General features: G+C 36.9%; 1 protein-coding gene across 2 annotated transcripts in view; it reads right to left on the reverse strand.

Moving 5' to 3' along the window:
* The window catches only part of LOC108997478, a 53,312-nt gene extending 38,400 nt beyond the window's left edge, over nucleotides 1-14,912 (reverse strand). Inside the window, exons 1-7 of one of the 2 annotated variants that reach the window (XM_018973797.2) lie at nucleotides 14,552-14,912; nucleotides 14,336-14,405; nucleotides 10,633-10,675; nucleotides 10,084-10,161; nucleotides 9,875-9,959; nucleotides 9,673-9,755; nucleotides 9,193-9,250 (exon numbers count right to left, since the gene is read on the reverse strand). In XM_018973797.2, the coding sequence (XP_018829342.2) occupies nucleotides 9,193-9,250; nucleotides 9,673-9,755; nucleotides 9,875-9,959; nucleotides 10,084-10,161; nucleotides 10,633-10,675; nucleotides 14,336-14,405; nucleotides 14,552-14,699 (565 nt within the window). In that variant the 5' untranslated portion in view covers nucleotides 14,700-14,912. The remainder of the gene's footprint in view (nucleotides 1-9,192; nucleotides 9,251-9,672; nucleotides 9,756-9,874; nucleotides 9,960-10,083; nucleotides 10,162-10,632; nucleotides 10,676-14,335; nucleotides 14,406-14,551) is intronic. The other variant, XM_018973806.2, reaches the window with a different exon arrangement.
* Between the last annotated feature and the right edge of the window lie 677 nt (nucleotides 14,913-15,589).

The raw sequence follows: 15,589 nt of genomic DNA on the forward strand, positions 1-15,589 counted from the left end.
CCCGACAATAAGCTTTCTTCCACCGCCGCTTCAATCATTCTGCTCATAGCATCCATGACAAGAACAAAAGGGAAAGGAGATAGCAGATCTCCTTGTCTCAATCCACGTGTACTATTCAAGAAATCAACCGGGTTGCCATTCACCAAAATGGAAAATCTCGGTGTTGAAATACAATGCTTGATCCACAAACACCTCTCCAAAACCGTATCTCCCACATAAATACAATAGAAACTCCCAACTAACATGGTCAAATGCCTTTTCCATGTCCAATTTAATCAAAACTCCAGATTCACCCATTTTAATTCTACTATCCAAACATTCGTTAGCATTTAAGCCTGAGTCAATAATTTTTCTCCCCCTCACAAAAGCATTATAGGACTTCAAAATAATATGTTCCATCACCACACTCATACGATTAGCAAGCACCTTTGATATTATTTTGTACACCCCATTAACCAAACCAATCGGCCGAAGATCCCGCATTTCCGCAGTCCCCACTTTTTTAGGGATCAGAACTATAAAAGTCGTATGGAAACTTTTCTCAAATTTCATAAAAGAATGAAATTCAAGAAAAACCTTCATAATATCTTCCCACAAAATGTCCCAACAACCTTGGAAAGAAGCCATAGAAAAACCGTCCAGGCCAGAAGCCTTGTCCTTTAACCACATCAAGTATCTCTTCTTCTTCAAAAGCTCTCTCCATCCATTCTGCACTTACTTGGTCAATAAAATAAAAAAAACAAACCATCTAACTTTGGTCTCCACGAGTATTTTCCCTTAACATCTTCTCATAAAAATTGACAGCATGTTCCTTGATGGTCTCTTGATCCGAAAGAATGTCTCACCGTCTTGAATAACTTCAATAGCATTATTCCTTCTATGAGAATTCGCCATTTGGTGAAAGAGTTTTGTACACTTATCACTTTCCTTCAACCAAAGAACCAAAGATTTCTACGTCCAAGAAATTTCCTCCATTAGAGTGATCTTTTCCAGTTCAGCCACCACCCCTTTTTTTCTCTCCAACTCCTCACCTGAAATAAGCCCCGACAGCTCCCTATCCTCCAATGGATAGTATTAATGTTAAGTTCTTGTGGTTGGTGCCTTTGTGGCGGTCTGTGGTCTCTATGATGGTTGATTGTTTTGGTGGCAAGCTGTGCATTAATGAAATAACCTGTTATCATCTAGGTTGTTGCTGGCAAGTTGTGAAAATCACCAGAGAATTTTCAGCAAGTTTCAAAGGTGAAGACCTCGGTTTGGTTGTGGTGTTTGATGTTTCCTTATCAGCATCCTTGATCCAACCCAATTCAAGGAAAATCTCAGTCCAACCCATTTAAGCATAGCGGTTCCTGCCAAATTACACAAGGATCTTAGTTAGGGGTGCAAATGGTCCGGTCCGGTCGTCCATCATTTTTCTAGCTATTGGTCCGGTCCGGTTAGGCCTAATTTTTTTTCTTTTTAAATAATTAATAAAAAATATTTATTTAAAATACTAAATTAAATTAAGAGACTTATTAATGTGGATTATGTAACAAATTCAATAAAAAAATATTTTATATAGTCAATGATAATAAATTATATGAAAATTATATTATTAATTTATATAATTACTATAAAATTAACTAATTGATATTATATATTAGTTAATTCATAGAATATTAACATGTGTTAATAACATATTTAAAATTTTATATTGTTAATAGTGATAGGTTAGATGAAGATATAAATAAAATATTGTTAATTTATAAAATATTAACAAGTATTAATAACATATTTAAAATTTTATATTGTTAATTGTACAATTATTATATATAAAATATATTTTTTTTTTCATTCGGTCCGGTCTGGAAAAACCCTGGACCGTGGACCGAACTGAAAATTTTCGGTCCTCTAAAACATGGACCGAGACCTACCGGTCTCAGTCTCGGTCCAGACCGAAACAGTCAATCTAGTCGGTCCAACCGGACCGTTTATCACCCCTAATCTTAGTCCATCCATTTCCAAAATATTTGGTCCAACACAAACCAGATTCAGGTCAGTCCAATACAGCTCAAATCCAACATCCATCGGGGTCTTCGGATCAGCTAGAGATACATTCGGGTCAACCAGATATCCATTGCATTGACCCTCAATCAACCCTATTGGCTGGTCCATATATGATTTCAATGAAGTTTGGGCTGGTTTTCTATATTTTTCAGCGTGTTTTGGCAGATTTCAGCTGGTCCAGATTATTTTTTGGTATTTTCAATTGGTCTTGTGCAGTTTTCACTACTTTTTGGTAGTTTTCGGTAGTTTCCACTTCATTGAGATGATATCGTCTTATTTGCTTAGGTTTGACCTCTTTTATTCCCATTTCAACAATGTATGTGGTGTTGTAGTCTTCTTTTATTGCAATTTTGCCATTGGTTGCTAGTAGCATTGTGTAAGCCCATGATTCAAAATGTTATAGATTACTTGTTGATGTCATTGCATTTGTTCATGGCTTAGTTATATCCTATAGCCACTAAATTGGATATCATTACGTTGACAACTCTAGCTAATGCTCCTATGATTTTTGTGCAACTGAATGAGAAGAACTACATTTCTTGGGCACGATCAATGAAAATATTTTTCAAAAGAAAAAGGTTTTTATCACCACTTAACAGCGGGAAAGCCTAGCCTTTGAGAATAGTAAGATAATTACATTATCTCTCTTAAGCAGTATGAGCTTCACATTTGATCCTCATGAATTTATCTTCCTACCACTGCTATGAAATTTTGGGATCATCTCCGACATATGTACTTTGGTTCTGGGAATATCACTTAGATTTAATAAGGTGCTCAAACAATTATTTGGGTTTGAGCAAAGTGCTCAACATGTGGACAAGTACTACAATCAGGTTGTGGGCTGTGGCCCTCTATGAGGAGAAGAAAATGCATTAGCCACTCCGTTGACTTGAAACTGTGGAGAAACGACATGAAGACGTGGATGTTGTTCAGTTTCTTATCGTCCTAAAACCCAAATATGAGTTTGCTCGTGTACAAATTTTGATTGGTCTCAAACTCCCTTCTCTTCCCAAGGTTTTTCAACGGATTAGGTGCGCTACCCTTCCGTATAGTAGTTCCTAGTTGAAATCTGACCATAGTGGGAATCGCTTTGCTCTGTGTAGGGTCTCCCTCAGATAGACAGTTTACTACATGATACTGTAAAATTTTAGGAGATAACCTAGTCGCTTACAAAAATAAGAAACAAATAATAGTGGCTGAACTTGAGAGGGTGCTATTGATGGAGGAGATTTCTTTTTTTGTTTTGATAAGTTGATGGAGGAGATTTCTTGGCGGCAAAAGTCAAGGGCTCTTTGGTTGAAAGAGGGGGATAAATGCACTAAGTTTTTTCATAGAGTGGCTTAATCACATCGGTGAAGTAATGCTATTGCAATGCTTCATTCAGATAATTGTGTGATTTCCTTTCTACCTAAGATTCAGGATCATATTGTGCAATGTTATGAGTCTCATCGAACCAGCTACTTGGGGGCCAAATCTGGATGGTTTGGCTTTTAAGTCTTTAGATCCTCAAAGTGCGAGATAATTGGAAAGACTTTTTGACGAAGATGAGGTTCATCATGTGATTAGTTGGATGACAAAAGACCAAGCTTCTGGTCTCGATGGTTTTTCTATGGCATTTTTCAAAGCTTTTTGAGAGATTTTGAAAGAAGATGTGATATGGGTCTTTCAGGAGTTCTATTCTTAGAAGAAGTTTGAAAAGTGCTTCAATGCAACTTTCATTGCTCTCATCCCAAAGAAACCTAGGGCTTCAAGGGCAAAGGATTTTCGTCCTATTAGTCTTGTGAGACAAGATAATTTTGAAGCTTCTTGCTAACCGTATGAGCATGGTTATGGAGAAAATGTCTTTGTTGGGGGGAGACAAATCCTTGATTCAGTTTTCATTGCCGATGAATACTTAAATAGTAGAATGAGGGAGGGAATTCCTGGTATTCTTTGTAAGCTTGACATGGAAAATGCGTATGATCATGTGAATTGAGAATTTCCCTTTTATATACTAGGGAGATGTGGCTTTGGGGAGAGATGCCGTTTGTGGATTAGGCATTGCGTCTCTATTACTCAGTTCTCAGTGTTGGTTAATGGCATCCCTGCTGGTTTTTTCCATAGCTCTTGTGGTTTGAGGCAAGGGGACCCTCCTCCCTTTCTCTTTGTTATTATCATGGAGGTGTTTGATTGGATGGTGGAGGCCGCCATCGGGGGAGGATTTATTCAGTTTTTTGGTGCTAAATACTAATAATGGTTCTACCATGCTTTCTCATCTTCTTTTTGCATATGATACTCTTCTTTTTCTACGATGTGGATCATGGCCAAATTCAAGCTTTAAGGGCATTGCTATTATGTTTTGAAGTTGTTTCGGGTCTCAAAATAAATCTTGAAAAGTCTGAGATGGTCACGGTGTGGGGGTGGTGCACAACATTAATAGCTTGGCAAGTTTTTTGGGCTATAAAGTTGCTTCGTTGCCTATGAAATATTTGGTTCTTCCATTGGGGGCAACTTTTAAGGCTAAAACTATTTGGGATGGGGCTGCCGAGAAAATTGAGAAAATGTTGGCTGGGTGGAAAATGATGTATCTATTGAAAGGGGGTAGAATTACCTTAATCAAGAGCACTTTTTTCAATCTTCCCACTTATTTTCTATCATTAAATCCTTGCTTGCAAGGGTGGCTAACCGGATTGAGAGGTTATTTTGTGCTTTCTTGTGGGGTGGAATGGGAAGGAAATTAAGTTCCATCTGGTTAGTTAGAATAAAGTTTGCTCTCCCATTTGTTATGGAGGTTTGGGGGTTCGTAATTTGAGAATATTTAATAAAGCCTTGTTGGGAAATGATTATGCTGATATCAATCAGAAGGGGAGTCACTTTGGAGGGAGGTTATTGATTGTAAATATGGAAGTGCTTGGGGGCTTAGTGTTCTAATGAGGAAAGGGGGCCATATGGTGTGGGTCTATGGAAATTCATTAGAAAGGGCTGCGAGAGTTTTGAAAGCCAAGTTAGCTTTGCAATTGGAGATGGTTCTAGGATCCAATTTTGGCTTGACATTTGGCGTGGTGAACGCGCTCTCAATAGGGTGTTTCGGGCCATCATTCGTCTGGTTTCTTATCAGTACGCCTCTGTGTTGGATCTATTATCCTTTCTAACTGTTCTTACCAGTGGAATGTTTCTTTTACTAGAGCTATATATGATTGGGAAATTGATGAAGTTTTTATATTCTTTGAGGCTTGGTAGGAATGATGGGGATAGGATGTTGTGGAGGCCCAAAGGGAGCAATAAGTTTACAGTTCGATTGTATTATAAGCTTTTGACATCTCATAACTGTTTTTCTTTTCCTTGGAAGTGTATTTGGAGGTCTCATGTGCCTTCCAAAGTTGCTTTCTTCATATGGACTGCCTCTCTTGGGAAAATCCTAACGACGGACAATTTGAGGAAGCACAGTCTCATTGTTATAGACTGGGGTTGTCTATGTAAAAAGTATGGGGAATTTGTGGATCATTTACTTGTGCATTGCAAAGTCGCAAGGGCACTGTGGGATGAAATTTTTTGTAGAACTAATATGCCTTGGGTGATGCCTTTGGGGGTGGTGGTGGACCTTCTAGCTAGTTGGAATGGTCTTCACAGTTGTTCTCAGGCAGCTGCAGTTTGGAGGATGGTCCCTTTGTGCCTTATGTGGTGTATCTGGATAGAAAGGAATGATCGGCGTTTTAATGATAAGGAGTGCACTTTGGAGGAACTTCGAAATTTTTTTGTGCACAACTTACTGCTTTGGTTTTGTGCTTCAGTACTTAATTGAGCTAGTGCTCACGATTTTCTATTGCCATTTTATGGTTCTTAGAATGTGTTTAGTGTTTCTTTTGCATACTCTGTGTACATGGGCTTCGTCTGTTTCATTCGTATTAATAAAAATCACTTTCTTATAAAAAAAAATGGAGATTCGTTAAGGGGTAGTTTGGTTGTTTTACTGTAATCGAAGCATATACACATTTAGTAAAGCTTGAGAGAGGCAACGTAAGTATCCTGCCTCTTTTTTCTTTCCCTGCTAATTTCACCACACACCAAACACCAGAAAACACAAATTAATTCTAGAAAATGTTTTACATAGAAACAAGCACAAGCTCATTGGAAAATGTCATTTATTAATAAGAAGCTAGCAAAGGAAACCAAGAAACTACTTAAAAAACATCAAATGCTTCCAAGAATAATAAGTGTACAATTCAAACATCAAATCCAATTGCAGATTACTTGACTTAGTTGGACAGGTAATAATGCAACTCAAAACCATTTGTAGCATTACTACTGTAACGACCCGATCCTATATTTTTAGGAATAAATTTCGAATAATTTTGTTAAACTCAATAAATGAGTTAAAACCCATTAGAGAATTTATCGGATAGATTAATTTTTTTTTTTTTTAAAAGGCTCCATCATCATTATTATTATTATTATTAGTTTTCTCTACAAGCTCACGAGTCATTTTCATAATAAATCTCCTCCCTACCAGATTTTTCTTCTATGAATTTCAACAATCCACTCACATGCATATTCAAGTCTCTTTTTATCTAGGGTTTTCTTTTAAGCTTTCAATCATATATTATATATATATATGTGTGTGTGTTACACTCACCAAAACTGCAAGCCACAAGTTCTCCACCATGAGTCTTCCAATCACGTATCAAAACAATGTATGCACGGCTTCATCCGTTACCTCCGCTTGCACGTCACTGTGTCTATTTATACACTCATGTACAGCCTTGCACACACTGCCTTTGATATATCCTAGGGTTTTCAGAATCGAAACCAACCCCATGTTTAGTCCCGCAGCATGGCTACCCCACTGCACCACCTTGCCGAAGCCAAACAAACCACGTCTCAGCTCCTCTCTCTGTCCAAACCCTGGCCCAGTTACACCGCAGCCTCTGCCTAGCACGCCGGAAACCTCCCACCATTCCCTCCACTGTAAACCATAGAAAATAACCTCACTTGCCGAATCGGTCCACGTCGATTTCTCCACACACAGCAAACTCACGATATCTCCACTGCCAGTCACACTCAACCTCTTTAACACAGCACAAGGACCTCGAATGGAAGCCACCTAATGTGCCGACACCCTCCATAACGCTGCCCTCCACCACCGTCGCTCAGCCAAGCCAACCACGTCTGGCGATATCCACCAGCCCACCGCCCAACCATCACACGGACAATACTCTGTTTTACTGCACCGAAACAGAGGAATTATCCTCGCCCAAACCGAGAGCCACGTTCTGCCACTGTTGGGCCACGACGCCACCGTCAGCAGCAACATATGATGCCGGAGATCTAGCCTCCACCACCCAGTGACGCCCAGAGCCACCACCCGAAGCCCCTTGCATGCTGCGCGTGGTGCATAAACCTTCTCCCCGTAATCTCTCTCTCTAAGATTCAGTTTCTCTCTCTCTCATAGCTCCCTCTTACTCTCAATTGCATAGCCACCACTCGTTGGAGTTGACGCCATGCCCAGCCACCAGACCCATCGTCGCGACTGCCTTCTTCCTCTCTCGGTGAGCATCGCACCACCCAACCCGAATGCATGCAACCCATTCATGCGTAAAACCCAACCAGAATGCATGCAACTCGTAAATTCAATTTTAGGTGGGGTAGTTGAATTACAAAAATGCCCTTTGTATTGTTTTCCCAAAATGCCCATGCCCATTATGTTGTTTTTTTATCAAAAATACCCATGTCTATTTAGGATTAAAAGATGAGAATATTTTAGTGTTAGGAAGAATCTAGGTTTAGGAAATATAGACTATTTTAGTAGTTTAAGTTTTTAATAAAGTCATGGGTTTAATTAGAAATTTATGAAAATTGCGTGTTTATTTTTATAGGCGACTGACTACGCGCTGAAAATAGTGGTTTAAAACTGCAAGGTAAGTAGCATGATCATACCCTTACACGTATATACAGTAAACGGCATATTTTTTTTTATAAAAATATGATGCATGTACGCCCTCCATTGGAAGCCCCTTTTTACGTACCTAAAAGCATGATTCTATGTGAAGATTTATGCATTAAAGTAATTTTATGAAAGTCATGATTTTATGTAAAGGTTTATGAATATTGATGATCTTATATGATAATTTATGTATTAAAATAATTATGGAAAGTCATACATGATTTTATAGTTATTTCATAAAATTATTTATGAAATGCATGATTTTATGTGAGTTATGCATAAAATTTTCTATGAAAAGTCATGAATTTATGTGAGGGAACATGTATTTCTATGGTTATTTGACCCCAGGAGGCGAGGCAAAGGCCTAGACAGATTATGCTATGATTATTTCTATGGTTTAAAGTTTAAATAAATTATTTTGATAAGCACATGATACTTCCGTATTTTTAATAAGTGCTTCCGTAGACTTTATTTTGGATTTTTAGTATTTATTGAACTTTGTTATTTTATGGAAATCTTTCGCATCTGGCGCGTTATTAAAAAGAAAAGTTTTTATCTTTAAATTTAGTAGTAGCACACTAACTCCCCAAAAATTCTAAAATGTCTTTTTGGGAAGCGGGGTGTTACAACTATCAATCTTCAAGTTCCATCATACTAAACACCATCACCTAATTTTCTCAAATACAACTATGTTAGAGTCCTAATAACTATTAAATTTCGTACATATTTATCCTAATAAATGCTTTATTACCCAGTACTACATTGATAACTAACAAACTAGAAAGTTAACAATTTAACAAACAAAGTTCTTAGACTTATAAAAAAAACAAAAAGAAACAAAGTTCATATACAAGTCAAGATACATACAACAGATATGATAATAGATATGACCAAGAAATCTTTGGGGAAGAAGTAAGCTCCAATAATAGAAAAATAAAATCAAAAGAAATGGAATCCACAAAAGGGTGGTTGGAGTAATGCATATCTAATATACAAATTAGTAAGAAAAACCGAAACACCTGAAATGATGCAGTTTGGGGATAGAATTTAGACAGGTAATATGAGACAAGGTATAGAGGGAATTTGCAGCCAACACCATGTAGTTGCAGGGTTCACTGATTAGATTACATAGACAGGACAGAAAAACAATTCACTTCTTATCTCAACAAAACTTACTCTCATGCAGATAGGATAATTTACATCACATACTGGCAGAAGAAAGAACATACCAATCCTTTTCCAGACAAGTGAAAACTGAGCACAGCGTTTGCTCCCAAATGAAAACAACTACACCAATTTCAATGGGCATTCACTAAGAGTCAGTATGTATCATTAAAGAAAAAAAGATTATATAAAAAAAGAATACATACTGTAGTGACACAAAAATTCATTAATTACAGCGAAATTCTACTCATTCAGGCGCCAGCATGTGGTATGCCCATTTTGCTTGGACATTGAAAAGAAAAGGGGAAACTAACCCAGCAATTAAGATAAAGAGCAAGGATACTCCTTAGAATTTCTTAACAAAATATTATTCGTAAGAAGAAAATAACTGAAAATAGGGTTATCGAGCTGAATTAATTCAATGAAGGTATTTTTCTTTATTATTAGATGTGCATTTCTGGGAGAGAAAAAGATAAAAGAAAAAAATAGATGCCCACCAAATATAATATTCATAACATCTGAACATCTATAGCTATTACTAGTACCTGAAACAGCCAAGGGTCAGCATCCTGTAAAATCGATGGAAAATCTTTGGAGGCAATGACATTAAGGGTAGGATCTTCAGGCTCTGATAAAAAGACAAGGGTAAAATATGCATTAGCCAAAAATAACCCAACTTCCCATAACCAACTTTATAAGACATATTTACTCAAAAAAGGTAATTAAAATTAAAAAAAAATAACTAACCAGTAGCAATAGCATCTAACAGAGGAAGTTCTACTTTTGAATAACTTTCACCAGCATATTGCCCTTTAAGCTTTTCAACAATATGCTACAGCCAAGAAAACAAGCCATTTCATTGATGAATGCAAAGCCACTAGCAGAGTTAGAGCAGAAGGGCAGGATGCAAAATGTTAAATGCCCCAGACAAATAAGCCAAGTGCCTTATTACTCACTAGTTGCTCATCAATGCCAAATATGTCATAGTTCCTTTTCCATGAAGGATTTGACAGCAACTCATAAGCATATCGAACCTACAAATTTTGAAGTGGATTACCTTTACAGTTATGAAACAGTTGAGAAATATCATCCACATTGCATTCAGATGAAATTCAGCTTCTACATTAAGAAAACAAATTCAGCTCCATTACCAATCCATAGTTAGCTACACTTGTATTTTTATAAAATTACTATTTCTAGATCACTGTTATATATTACAATGCTTGACATGAAGACTCTTTCATAAAGTTCGTATTTGTAACAAATGGTTGACAGTTTACACAAGCTAACACATCATAAGGTTACAGCATAGAAATCAAACCAACTTAGTCCAAATTTTAGTAAAATTAAAAATATTTTTTAGTTAGGAAGGCAGAATCTTTAGAAAAATTTTCAAAGAATGGAACAAATGAATAGACATGTCTACTCTGAGAATTATTTCCTGGGACGCAGATCAATAGCACAAAATATTAAAAATACTACCTTTACAAGAGGAAGTTACATACCTTAACAAAATCAGTGGCACTAGGAATCTCATTGCCTGAATTCCTGAAACCGCCACATTGTTTGAATCTTACAATAGTAGTAAATACCACGATTCTGAATAACATAAATGAATATACCAATACTACTAACAAACTTCTCATCGAGTTTTTCATAGCACATATCTACATCAACTCCCACTAGTTTTAAGACATCAGGCTAGTAGCATTTTTTATCTATTTTTCCCACTAGATAGTAACAAATTTATCAAAAAAAGTCCACAGCCATAGTAAACCGTATCTTAGCCTATTTGAAGGAACTCCTTTTACTCACAGATAAACAAGCTATAACTACATTGATACTGTAAAAGCCCTTCCAAACTTCAACAAATCAAGTGGCAATAGTTAAAACTTGATTTCCATGCCTCAAAACTTAGGTATCCTTTTTTTTATGAGTAAAAAAACTTAGGTATCCTAGTTACATAATACCATAGGATCACAAAGGCAGTAGTACAAAGAACTAAAAAAAATATATAAATAAAAAAAGCCACTTCCTTAAATAGAAGCTCACTAAATACTAATAGAATAAATCAGCACGAGAGCAATTACAAGAACATTTGGCACCCTTAGATCTTGCAAATGAGTTGTTTGGTAATCAATTTCTAACACTCTCATCAAATTGATAAGATCAACAGCAATTCGGTTGCTATTTCGATTATTTAATTGGTATGGTTTCATGAGGATATTGAATGAACAGGACATCCTGGGACAAAGACTAGGGGCATGAAAACATAAATATCTGGTAGAGTTCAATAAATGTGGAAGTGTGAAAGTCAGCTAAGAAAGAAAAAAAGTGTGTGCAAGTCAAGCCATAGAGGTCCTAACGAGTGCTAACTATGTTAGTGTATGTGTGTTCGGGTTCGAGTCCATACTTATTTCTATAGTTGATTTTGAAATATAAAAATAATAAAACGCATTTATAAAAAGTTTAGATCATGTTAATACTCTCATTGGTGATATATGAATAATCTAGGGGTTAAGTCTGAAAAATATTGATTAATTGATGAATCACGAATGGTCTAACTCTTTTTATAGTGGTACACCGCTCACTTCCAACTAGCTTAACATTTTATGAAGTGCACTGTCAACTTACATGTTACGCAACTTTCCTTTTTATTAATGTCTAAGTTTCATCCCTTGATAAAAATGTTAATTTTAATATGGTGAAATAGCATTAATTAGTTAAATCCCAATAATCAGCATTACATGAACAATAATACTCATTACAGCTAGCAAGAGAGGAGAAGCAGAATAGAGGTACAAATGTAAGAGCTCTATTTCAATAATTCCTCTCCCTCTTTATTTGCTAACTTTCTTTAGAGTGTACTATGCAAAGTCATGCAACTTAATTCACCTAAAGAACCTCGGAACACTTTCATTAGGGAACGAAAAATATTAGATTCATTTCTCTTTGTTTTGAAACAGTTTAAAGTTGAATATTAACTTGGCCAAGTCAGAGCTATTGGATAATGTGGATGATGTCAATAGCTTGGCATGCATCCTACATTGTCAAATGTCTTCTTTGTCAATGACATAGTTAGGCCTTCCGTTAGGAGCTCATTTTATGGCCAAGGCAATCTAAGATGATAAGATAGACAAGCTGGACTGCCTTTTGGTGGTATGGAAGGTATCAAAGGGTAGCCGCGTAACCTTGATCAAGAGCACTCCTCTCCCTATAGGCATTACTAACCTTATTGAGAACCTTCATAGGGATTTCTTGTAGTGCATAGGGAAAGCAGAGGAAATTTCATCTGATGAGTAGACCCTGGGTGTGTTCCTCATATTCCAAAATAAGAATATTGATTACATTCAATAGAGCTCTATTGGGAAAATGGCTTTGGTGTAATGTGAATCCTAAATTAGTCTGAGGAGGGAGGTGATAGAGATGAAAAAGGAAAGCAGGTGGCTTGATTGATGCTCTTACGAGGTATATCTAAGTTTCAAGATTCCCATGGAAGAACACCTTAAGAGACTGGGGGCAATATTTCGGGTATATCTGATATGAGGTGGGAACGGAACTAGGATAAAGTTTTGAGATGATATATGGTCTGGCAACAAGCCTATTAGAAGGGTTTTCTCAGCTCTCTTTTTAACATTTCTAAAGATAAGAATGCATTGCTAGCAAACAACTTACAACTTTCAAATTGCTCCTCTCAATGGAAGTTGTGTTTGTTCAAGCAACATGGGATTGGAAGGCTGATCTCTTTACTATCTTTTACACTAGACTTAATTCTCTTTGACTTAGATTGGGAGGGGAAGATAAGATGCCATGGAGCATATTGAAGAGATGGGTGTTTCCCCAATTCCTCATGACAACATTACTTTACCATGGAAGAGGAAGTAGCAAGGCCCATTAAAAGCCACTTTCTTTGTTTGGACAGTGACAGTTGGGAAGATCCTTAACGGGGGCGGTAACTCGAGGATTATGTTTTAATTTCATTGTGCCATTGGATATATTCTTACATTTTTTAATTAGTAAAAGAAAGATTATAGTGACTTATCGGATCTTCGCAAAGTTGATCATAGTGACTCCTAGGCATCACCCATGCAAACTCGAGCCTAATGAAATCGCATTCCATAAGGCCTTGGCCATCTCACAATGAAGCAGCAAATGGTCAACGAATTCACCATTCTTCTTCCACATACAACAACACCAATTAACAATAATAATCCGCCACTTCCTTAGATTATCCATAGTTAGGATTTTTCCAAGAGATGTTGTCCAACCAAAGAAAGCAATCTTGAGAGGCACTTTAGTCCTCCATATATCCTTCCAAGGAAAAGGGTTGAAATTCCGACCCATCATAACCTTGAACAGAAACCAAACAGAGATTTTCCCATTCCCGGAGTGGATCCAAATCATCTTATCTGCAGCGAAATTGCTAAAACTCATAGAATACAGCTGGCTGAGAATGTTGGAAATTGCATCCATCTCCCAACCCTGTGCAGCTCTGAGGAAACTAAACATTCCAATGCAGAGCATGCATGTACCCTCTAGCTTCACTTACCAGGATTTTTCTGCTCTTTTCTCACTCTCATTCAGTGTTTTCGTTTTACACATCCATGTGCCTCAATTAGGCCTCTTTCTCTTCGATTGATCATTAGTAAAATCATCTTATTTTGTAAAAAAAAAACGGAAGCATACAAGTTCTTCATATGCTTATCATATATGCCAAATTTTGCATTAATCAAATATCATTGGTTGTCCAATTAGCAAATCATTTATTCATATAATTTTAAAATTTAAGGAAGAAAACATGATTTTGAACATTCTTTAGACAAGGTACTTAATATGCAATTATCTCAACATTTAGAAAATATTATGCAGCATTTGGACGTTCTAAATTTTTTTTCATTGAAAGAATGACGATTTTGTAAAAAACTTAGTAAATGGAAAATCCTATAACATAGCGATTAAAAAGTACACCAGGTGCCTAATCATAACCTTAAAAAAAAAATAGACATATTTTCCACATATATTAATACAACGATCTGCTCTAGCAAGCGGAAGGATGTGAAAAGTGCTCTTCTCCTCCACATTGTTAATTTAACAGACAAGTTCGATGATCGAAAACCATATAATCTATCCAAACGGAAGGCGTTTGAAAACTTAATATCAAGGAATAATAGCTGCATGATAGAATAATAATGGAATTATAGATATTACCAGTTGGACGAAAGCTTTTCGTAGGCCTCCTCCACTTCTTCAATAGAACTGTACCACTTGATTCCAAGAACTACAATTCAGCCGACCAAAGAAACAAGTAAACAAGCAAAAAACAAAAAGCAAAACAATCACACAAATTTGTGTGATTGTGTGTGTGTGTGGGGGGGAGAGAGAGAGAGAGAGAGAGAGAGAGATAGCGTCAGTGGAGTGATTCACCGTCGTAGTGAGTGGGAGGGAAGGACTTTGAGATAACAAAGAGCTGGTAGAACATAGCGGCAGCGAAGAGAACGAGAGGCAAGGAGTAGGCTTTAATCCTCGACGCCATTAACGACCTCGCCGCCGATCCGGATGATACCCTAGCCATGTTGGTGAAAGCTCAACAGGGAGGAGAGCCTCATATACGACACAACATTTCGATATTCAATATGCGATAGGCGCTCTTATTCTCGCACTTTGAGATGGGATCAGATTACGTCAAGGTTCCATGAGTTCTGGCACGTGGAGCGACGTTACTTGTTCGTTTTGGAGGGTGAGTACTGAGTGGTGAGTACAATGTGAGATTTCCTTAAAGATTAATGCAGACGATTGCGGCCTACGAGCAACGGCTTCTTTTTGGTTTTGACCGTAAATGTACGGATACAGAGGACACAAATGGATGCCGGACCACTCCTATAAAATGCCACGTGTCATTTTTATTCCAAATTTTGACAGGGAATGAAAAAAATAGTGCTAAGACTGTTTCAACCTGCCAGAGTTTTTTCTTTTTTCTTTTAATTAAAAACTGTATTCAGTGATCACTTTGTATTAGTCTCTCCCTCTCTACAATTCTTCTAATGCAATCAGGTGTCTATTCAAATCAATTCAGACTCTAAAAATAAACTTTCCTTTGTTAGAATATGAGTTGCCTCATTTGTAAGTTCTATGAGTAAACTGTACTTTCCAATTTGTTCTATATTTCAATAACTGCCTCATATCTTCTATTAGACTTTCATAGTATGATAAATCTTCATTTTTATTGTGAACAACATTAACTACCATTTGAGCATCTCTCTCGAAAAGCACCTTATCAAATATGAGTTCTCTGCACACATCTATTGCCTTCCACAAAGCATGACTTTCAGCAAGAGTAGGTTGATTAACATTATGCTTGTGTCCCTCCACAACTACTAACATTTCCCCTTCTTCATCTCTGATTATAAACCCTATACCCACCTTCATTTCCTTTCTGTCAACTCTTGCATCCCAATTAACATT

The sequence above is a fragment of the Juglans regia genome, chromosome 9 (assembly GCF_001411555.2).
Source record: "Juglans regia cultivar Chandler chromosome 9, Walnut 2.0, whole genome shotgun sequence".
NCBI lineage: Eukaryota > Viridiplantae > Streptophyta > Magnoliopsida > Fagales > Juglandaceae > Juglans > Juglans regia.